This window comes from Limanda limanda, chromosome 5, assembly GCF_963576545.1.
Source record: "Limanda limanda chromosome 5, fLimLim1.1, whole genome shotgun sequence".
NCBI classification, from domain to species: Eukaryota; Metazoa; Chordata; class Actinopteri; order Pleuronectiformes; family Pleuronectidae; genus Limanda; species Limanda limanda.
Window position 1 is genome coordinate 8,536,276 of NC_083640.1, and position 9,594 is coordinate 8,545,869.

General features: G+C 40.3%; 1 protein-coding gene across 2 annotated transcripts in view; it reads left to right on the forward strand.

The window, feature by feature from the left end:
- dtx1 (deltex 1, E3 ubiquitin ligase) overlaps nt 1-7,976 on the forward strand; it is a 47,946-nt gene extending 39,970 nt beyond the window's left edge. For both annotated transcript variants that reach the window (XM_061072070.1, XM_061072071.1), the window contains exons 8-10: nt 435-596; nt 2,359-2,448; nt 3,552-7,976. In XM_061072070.1, coding sequence (XP_060928053.1) covers nt 435-596; nt 2,359-2,448; nt 3,552-3,776 — 477 coding nt within the window. In that variant the 3' untranslated portion in view covers nt 3,777-7,976. The remainder of the gene's footprint in view (nt 1-434; nt 597-2,358; nt 2,449-3,551) is intronic.
- The last annotated feature ends 1,618 nt before the right edge of the window (nt 7,977-9,594 follow it).

Below are 9,594 nucleotides of genomic sequence, written 5' to 3' on the forward strand. Positions count from 1 at the left end.
CTAAAACAACACAATGAGAGCGGTGAGACTGAACCGAAACCGAAACAGTGAAGTCACAGAAAAGCAGCTAAACAATAAGCTGACATTGATCGTAAAGTTGTGTACAGTAGAGTTTGAGGGCTGCTGGTTCAGGTGAAAAATCCCTTTGGGTTCATCACTATGAGGGACCCCTTTCATATTATATACACATAATACAAATTTACTGTTTGATGCATCCAATTCACGTTCCCATAGCTTCAAAGACCATACACTAAATAAAGGTGTAAATGTCATAGACAGACGTCCCAAATACAAACTGTCTGCATGGCTGTGTAGACACCACCCGAGGCTAGGGCAAATGTTTGTTTGTATTATTTGGGGTATTTTAGGTACACTTATCCTTTATAGCGCGTCATTAATTCCATGCTATTCTGTTTATTCTTTCTTCAAACCAGGATGGCAGTCTTCAGTGCCCAACATGCAAAACCATCTATGGGGAGAAAACAGGCACCCAGCCTCCTGGGAAGATGGAGTACCACGTCATCCCCCACTGCCTGCCCGGCTACCCCGACTCCAGAAGCATCCGCATTGTCTACGACATTCCTGCCGGGATCCAGGTCAGAAGAACCTCCCCTCACTAAACCTGCCACGCTGCTCTTGTGGCCCGATCCACCGCCCTTCGTTTCTAAATCTGTGCTCTCTCTACAACTGCTTATCCGCTTAAGTTTGATGGGCGCTCATTGGTGCAGGGAGGTGAGGGGTTGGGGCTGTGTGAATCACTGAGGAAACAGCATTCTTAGGGATGACACCCTGGTTCTGTGCAAAGACATCCATCCGTCCTTTATCTCCAGCGCTGATCCTCTGAGGGTCGCGGCTGGAGTCAATCCTCTCTGACATTGCAGACAAGAGGCTGGGCGAAGCCAGGCAATCCAATATCCAAAATATGCGATGGTTAAAATGAGGCTATGTTCATCATTTATTGCAGATTTCTTTTTTTGAATTCATATATATAGAACTGAGCCTAATCTAACACAGGTCATTTCAAATTTCCATCACGTGTGCAGTGGAGAGGATGTTTTGCAGCCGAGGTTTGAGTCGGCGGGACGGTGGAGACGGCTGAATATTTCATTCCGACTGCAGAAACGACTTTTAATTGAGTCCATGAAGTGACCTTTTCAGGCCAGAGCAGCAGTCTCTCGGGGGAGAGGGGGGGGGATGGGTCATGTGGCCGTCAAGGTCAGCTCAGCAACACTACTACCAGGAAGCGTCACTGTAGGTCTCCTGCCTCCAGTTAACCACTCACTCCTCAGTTCACAGTCGACACTATGCTCTACACATCCTGACATTAGTAGTAGTCGTATTTAACAACAAAATAACATTGGATAATATTGTTTGGTTTCAGTAACTAAATGAATAAGAAATATATAAATAAATATATATAAATAATCTCATCATGTATTGTCTGGGATTATATCTTTATGCCCCTGTGTCTGCAACAGCCAATGAATGGCCAGAGTTCTGATGTTTTCAGAGCGATATCTCAAGAACTCCTTTCAAAATGTTCAACTCTCTTCAAACGGTCACTCAAAGGAGAATTGATTGGCTGTGACCTCATGTTCTTGTGAAGGTCATAAATCAAAAACACCAACAGGGAATTTCATTACATCTGGTACAAGCATTCATTTAGACTCTGGAGGTCAAAGGTCATGTGACACAACATCTCAGTAACACTTTGAAGTCATTTCTTCACATTTGGCACAAATGTTGATTTACTGATTAATTTGGGGTGATTGAAGGTCAAAGGTCACTGTAGCTTCAAAAAATGTATTCAGCTTCTGAAGCTTTTGACCAGTTATCACTTGGACTCAAATATGAACTGATTAGATGTCAGTGGTCAAAGGACACAGTGACCTTATATGAGTCTGGAGGGGGGGGAGTATATAGACTGAAACTACACTGGTTGGTGGAGGCGTATAAGTGCAGGACAGCAACTGTTCTTGGAATCTCCATTGATGCTTCTACTTCTCTCTTTAGGCTTCTCATGCGAGAAACTGGGAAACATAATCTGCCCATGCATTGCAATTAATAGAAGTTATGAGCAGTTAAGAAAATGCTTAATATCGCAACTTCTTCTCTGCAACACATTATAAACTTCACGAGAAAGAATAGAAAGGTGTTTTTAAAGCTACTTACTTAACTATGATATGATGATGGGATATTTACAGTATATCTCCCCAATGACTTTTACCAAGGCCATTGCAATTAATGACACCAATAAAGTTCTCCCTGTGCTCGCTGTTGACATTTTATACACAATTAAGCCGTAATTGGAAGAGAAGAAGTTGTAACGTTTGTTTTTGTCCTCGACATTTTCTCTAGACCAATGAGCACCCCAGCCCGGGGAAGAAGTTCAGTGCGAGAGGGTTCCCTCGACACTGCTACCTCCCTGACAACGAGAAAGGCAGGAAGGTAAGCACCAACACGTTTCCCAGAAAACGACATAAGCTATAAAAAAAAAGAAGAAAGCCTTCAAAGCTTGCTGTATGTCCACTGGTCCTACATGTGGTTTGTTTCTGTGTATGTGTTCATATAAACCATATTGATATTATATATCATTTTAAACAATAATATTGTCTTTTGCACACTCTGTCTACATATTCTTACACTCATAGTATATTATGTATTACCTATTGTATCGTCAAATACTTATATTCATACCTCTACTATATATCATATATTATATCATACTCTCTGTATATTCTTTGTATACATAAGTCTACATACACATATTTATACATGTGTACATGTTATAATTACTATTATTATATCACTATTACTATTATTATTATATATACTGTTGCTGCCATTATTACTATATACTGCTTTTAAATTGGTATAATTACTATCATATATAAATATATATTATGTTATATTATATACTATATATACTGTACTATTCTTATATTCTGTCTAACAATAACATTACCATCATATCATCAGTACTATTACCATCATCTTGCCACTGCACCTTATCTACCTATTTTATTTTATTTTATCTTGTGCTTCTTTTTTTGTATTCTTTCTACCCTTAATATTTTTTATTTTTTATTTTATTCTATTGTATTTTATTGCATTCAAATATACCGGCTGCTATGACAACTTAATTTTCCTTCGGGGATGAATAAAGTACTCTATCTATCTATCTATCTATCTATCTATCTATCTATCTATCTATCTATCTATCTATCTATCTATCTATCTATCTATCTATCTATCTATCTATCTATCTATCTATCTATCTATCTATCTATCTATCTATCTATCTATCTATCTATCTATCTATCTATCTATCTATCTATCTATCTATCTATCTATCTATCTATCTATCTATCTATCTATCTATCTATCTATCTATCTATCTATCTATCTATCTATCTATCTATCTATCTATCTATCTATCTATCTATCTATCTATCTATCTATCTATCTATCTATCTATCTATCTATCTATCTATCTTTTTCCTGTTGAGGGATTGTCGTAAGTTTCCTTCTTCTCCTCTCTGTGTCTCGAGGTCCTGAAGCTGCTCATCATGGCCTGGGACCGACGCCTCATCTTCACCATTGGCACGTCCAGCACCACGGGCGAGTCGGACACAGTGGTGTGGAACGAGATCCACCACAAGACAGAATTCGGCTCCAACCTGACGGGCCACGGCTACCCCGACCCCAACTATCTGGAGAACGTCCTGACGGAGCTGTCGGCCCAGGGGGTCGGCGAAGACAACCTGAAGGACTGACGGCCGGCTCAGCTGGTGCACAGGAACACAACCCACCCACCTCCCATCAGACCAGGGACAGTGTATGAAGGGCCAACACGCAGCCGACGACTCTTTACTCCCCGCAAACAAAAATACCCTGCAGAAGTGCAACGGAGGCAGAATAAATGACATGGTTATGATCAATGTTAAGATTTCCCCTGTGGATTTGTGCCAGATTTTCTCAGAGGTTTGAGGAAATTAGAGAAATGGTGAATTATCTGTGTTCTCTGATGTCGGCTGCAGGTAACTGATATTTAAGCCCCTTTAGATTCAGACTAAAGCTGTTTCTCTGCACTTGGAGTAAATGACGACGGGCCAAAACTATATGAAGGCATATGTGTAAATGCTGAACTCCAGAATGCATGGCCCCGGACTAACACTGCATACTGAATGTGCGAGTATACGTTAGGGGGAGGTCGTCACAGGATCAGCTGTTGCTTGATATTGTGACGATACATTTAAGAGAATTTTTGCTATCACAAATGAACCCAAATTAATCGATTAACTGCTCTTCTTTTTACTTATTACTCTAATAATCAATTATTGACCTGCAGTGGTTTTGTGATTTGAAGGAGAGGATCTCTCGACTCTGGTGATGTCATTGAAGGTGCACTCAGCTTCCTGTATCTGACCTTTTCGAGCTCCGACACCACAGATCAGTTGCTCTGTGAAACGGATGTATTGCATGAAGTGGATTCCAGAGATGAAATATGAAATATTGGTGTTAGGTAATAAATGTATGTTGTGTGGTTAACCTTGTGGACGGTCTTCGAGAGGAGACGTGACACGGATGAAAACAAGCATCTTACCGGTCAGTTTGATGCTTGTGACGAGCTGTTGTTGATGCTGAGGTTGTGGAGAGGGATTTACTCTGCTCCGAGGTTAAACTCACGCGTTCTGTTCACACGCTGATGACACTGACCTCCGTGAATATGGCGCCTGCATTATTTCTCACCCTGTTGGAGCAAACCCAGGCGTTGGCTCGATCAATTATGCTGTAAGGGGGTGAGAGTGTGATCGCGTGCTACGAGGCATTAACACGCTGCCTTCAGGTCCCAGAGGATAAAAGCTTCTCGCAGATGGGCGCCCCCCCCCCTGTTGCAAACACCCAACGGTTTTCCTTTGGAGATCCATCTTGGGCCCTGCTCTCCTGCAGTCTGCTCTCTTGTGGGCTTGTTTGCTGCCTGGTGAGGGAGCCGGGCTCCGCTGCTTGTAGAGCGAGCAGTGAAACATCTCATTCCCTGCATGAGCTCACTCTAGAGTAGTTTGGGCCGAACCTGATGTACGGCCTTGCCTCAACTCTCCCTTCTCCTAACAGCGGAGCACGTCATTTGAGGAACCATGCAAACATTGTGTCCAGTAAGTTATTCCTTGCTGGAAACAAATTATTCCCCCTCTGATATTTTTTTTTTTTTTGCCCGTGAGCTAGAAGACTTTTTTGAAGGTCCTCGGTGGAGATCTTGTGATGTTTCTGTACTCCGAGATAAAAGATAAGCCAGCGCTGCATAATTCTCCATAAATATATCTGATCAATTTTAATGAGCAGGGAGTGTTTATGTAAGGTTTATCGCGTGGACACCCAGCTGTGGGCTTTATTTTGGAGTGAATCATAGTCTTCCATAGCACTTTGATGCAACAGTTTTCGTTTAATCGGTGGTTTGATTTTTAGGAAAAATGTCTTGAATTGCAACGAAATCTTGTCTTTTTTTAAGTTGATGTTTATAAACTGGCTTGCAATGCTTTGAAAAATATATATGATTACTTTTGCAGATGTGATATATACCTTTAAATTCAAGCTCATTTTGAGTCTATGGTGTAAGTTTAATTTATTTTTATACTCTTCTATATAGAACATACTGGCCCAGTTATCTATACACAGGCACATAACATGAATACATAAAATCTGGCAAAGATTTGTCACGATGTCAGGGACTGTTGTAATATGTATGACATGTTATAGACGTCTTATATTACAAGTAGTCTTAGCGTATGCTGCTGTCGTTACCTTAATGTAGAATCTGTGTAGTTGGTCCCCTGTGGAATTCCAATAAATACAGTAAATGTGTCCTTTATTATTGGTAGGGGAGCTTTAGCAGCATGATGATGTCCGCCCCCCCACAAATAGGCCTTTTTTTCTTTCTCCTTGTCCAGAACATGGAATTGGATTCTGTCCGTGTGGTCTTTGTTGAGTCTGAAGACGAAAACAACCTGGTTTAAATGCCAGCTGCAAATATTCCGAGTTTGTTTTAGAAAACTGAAGCAACAGATTGGTGCGATTCAGCTCAGTCGGCAACAAGGGAAATTAACTATTATTTTCAAAAGCCCTGAAACATTTTTTTTTTATTTCGACATTAACACAGTATAATTTTAAATGTTACAACTATTTAAGTGTGTGTGTGTCTGTTCGTAAGGGGACCTCTTTAAGACCAAACCCCTTCCAGTTATTACAAATGTTGTTGGAGCCTAAATCTCTTTTCACAGTCACATTGTGGGGACATGTCGTCCTTGTGGGGACAAAAAGCAAGACCCCACAACGTCAATCATTACATTTTAAGGTGAAGACATGGTTTAAAGTTTACTTAAGGTAAGGTTTAGGTTGAGGTAAGAGTAAAGGTTGGGTGAGGCAAGTAGAAACTGGCTGGTTGTCTTAATAGGCAACCTTTTATTTTGGTTTCAAGTCCCAACAGATCAATATGTGTGCAGTGTTGTGCTCACAGTGTGTTTTCACTGCCCCCAAGTGGCTAGTTTTAATTATTCAACTTTATAATAATACATTTTATTGTTTCAATTTAAAAATAGCATTTTCAGAGGCTTTTTTTTATTTATCTCAAATTCCAAATTCCTGGTCTCTAGAGAAGCTGAAAAAGCTGAAAGTAATTTTGTAAGTGTTATTTTTACCCAGCTGTGATTGTTTTTCCCTGTTCCATTTCATGTTTTCCTTTGGCACCCTTTTTCAAAATGGGACAGCGTGAGTGAATACTTCAAATCTATCAGGGAACTTTTTTCCATGTTGACTGAAGTTTCATACACTAAGAGAAATCCAAACTTTTGCTTCTTTGACTTCTTTCCTTTCCACGAGTCGGTCCCTGCAGTGAGAGCGATGCAGGCCCTTTAGACTCTTCAGGTGTGTACAGATGAATAAAACATGGTTCGGTATTTGTCTGATTAAGGAAGAGAGAGATGGTGTTTATGCAATTTACTATTTTTGAGATCTAATACATGATTAATGTGTAGCAAGGAGGCTGATTTGTGGTTGAAATGACAGTTTTCTTTACAGGGCTGCCTGTACCTCCTGCTTTATAGAGTCTGAGGATGTTCACATGCTACGTATTAGAAAATATTTTTGATGTCTTTTTTTGAATGATGATTGTCTCTAAAAGAACTGTTACATGACATTGCTGTATTACTCTTATTAAGACTCATTCCATGATAGTTTTGCTTTTGATCAGATGTGGGATAAAGGATAAAACCACTCCCAACACAGGAAGGATTTGTACAGTAGTACTCTCTCATACTATCCACTGTAAACTGTACTTCTTTCTCTAAATTATACCTTAACATTTTTGTGTGGATCTTCTGTGCGTTTGTATCCTTCTGCCTGTGCGACTGTGTGCGAATGCCTAGGTTCATGTCCTTTTAAGATACAGTAATGTTCTCCTAGAGGTGCATGTCAACCAAACTGTGTGTAAGTGTATTTCCAATGCATCGCTGTTTGTGTATGAAGACATCATAGCTTCTTTAGAAACGTCATCAAGGCTCTCCTGGTGATTTAGCACTGTGGTTATGCATCTGACACGTTTATTTTTTCCTCGATCAGATTTGATTTATTCGGGACGGGGACGAGGCAGCGTTTGGCCGCTCTCCTCACTCTTTTCGACGACTTGTAAAACATCTGAATGTTTTGCATTTTTAAGTGCCCATTTTAAACTGACATTGTCAAATCATGATGTTTTTTTTATGTGGTATGATTTTTCTCTTCAGCGGTGTCACCATGTGGCTGTTGAAAATGGGTCACAAAGAGAAACTGAGATCTAAAAAGTAAGATATAGAGAGACATTTATGAAACTATAAAGGGCTTCTTAATCTATCAGTCTTTAATGAATTGTGATGACCTTGTTGCATGTTTGTGTGTTTCTTGTGGAAAAATAAATGTGCCCTTCGAAGGGGTAGTTTGTTTGACCTTTTGTCACTTTGGCTCTCTCTGTTTTTTCCCCTCCCACTCGATGGCATGCCCTTCATTTAGCCCCAGCACTTTCCTCCTTGTGCTCTCCGTACCTCCATGTGGTGATCGGTGGAGTTGCAGCCGTAACCGTTGTAACTCGTAGTAAATTTGCTTAATGCTCACTGGTGTCTGCCTGTTGGTGCAGAGCTGTGGTTGGTGCATACTAAAACAGGCTGTTCACCAAGGTCTGTGGGAGATCATCCTCCCCTCTACACACACACCCCTCCTCCTCCCAGCACCGACACAGCAGCTCAGGGGTCATTCTCCTCCGAGTTCTCCCCCCTAACCCTCCCCTCCCTCCCTCCTGCCCGGCCTCCTCTCACCACTCACCTCTCATGCCTAATGAGAGGGTGATCAGGGAGACTGTGCTGCATCACTGCAGGTATAGGTCCGCTCTCATTATCATTTAAACAAGGCCGGGAGGAGGAACAGCTGCAAACACTGTTTGTGAGACATACTTTAACATTAGCTTCTGATTCCTGTTGGATTGTAACGTCCGTGGTCATGAGTTTGATTGAATTATTCATTTGAACAAAGGGGTGGGTGGTAACCATGACACTCTGAGACATGTAATGGCATTTTCTGTAATATCATGAATGAATGAATGTCACTGCCTGCACTGACTCAGCCCTTTCACATTGGAACAAACCAAGACAAGAGAACATAAAAGACAGATAGATACTATGAATTCACTAGAATACTCCTCAGAAGAGCATATGCCTCCGCTGAGGCCCAACACTTCCTTTGGATTCTATCAAGCTGCACCAAATTTCACACACTGTTAGATATCAGTACCTTTTCATCAAGATCCATAAATTATTACCTGTGAAAATAGTGAAAATGTAAAAAAAAATGCGTTATATTGTTAAAGAAAGTGAAGAAAGTTCCTGGATCTTAAGCAACATTTGATGGGTTCTTCTCTAACCCATAATCTAACCCACAGCCTTTCACCACCATTGTGGTAATCAGTCCAGTAGTTTTTGTGTAATCTTGCTAACTAACAGACAAACAAACAATCAGACAGGGGTGAAAACATGACCTCCTTGGTGAAGGTAATGATTTCTCCATTTTATTGAACACAAGTTAACTAGAAAGGAATCTGTTCATTAACTGTGAACGGGGCATTTTTGGTTTTTAGGGCACAAATTTGACACTAGACTTGTTAGGTGAAATAATATTTTACTGAATAATACAATTGTGTTTAGTTCACAGTAACAATTCACTTGAAACAAACCATAATGGTGTATTTGCAAAATAAAGTACAGGCAGTATGCTTTTCTTATCAAAATAAAAGCCCTCATTCAGGGAACATAAAGTTCACAAACAACACTTTTGTGTTGAAAAGACTGAAATCGCAAATCAATTAAAGCAAGGCAGCATAAACAAAAAAACCTTAGGAAATAATTATCAATGTAAAATATGGCTGTGTCTGGTATGTGAGTTTTTAGTTTTACATCTAACAGTTGAAATGATGTTTACCAGAATAAAGACCCTGAACACTACTCGCTGTACGGGGAATGGCTTTTACGACATGCTTGTTTCTTGTGTCTCTCACAGATATAGAAAACTGATTGT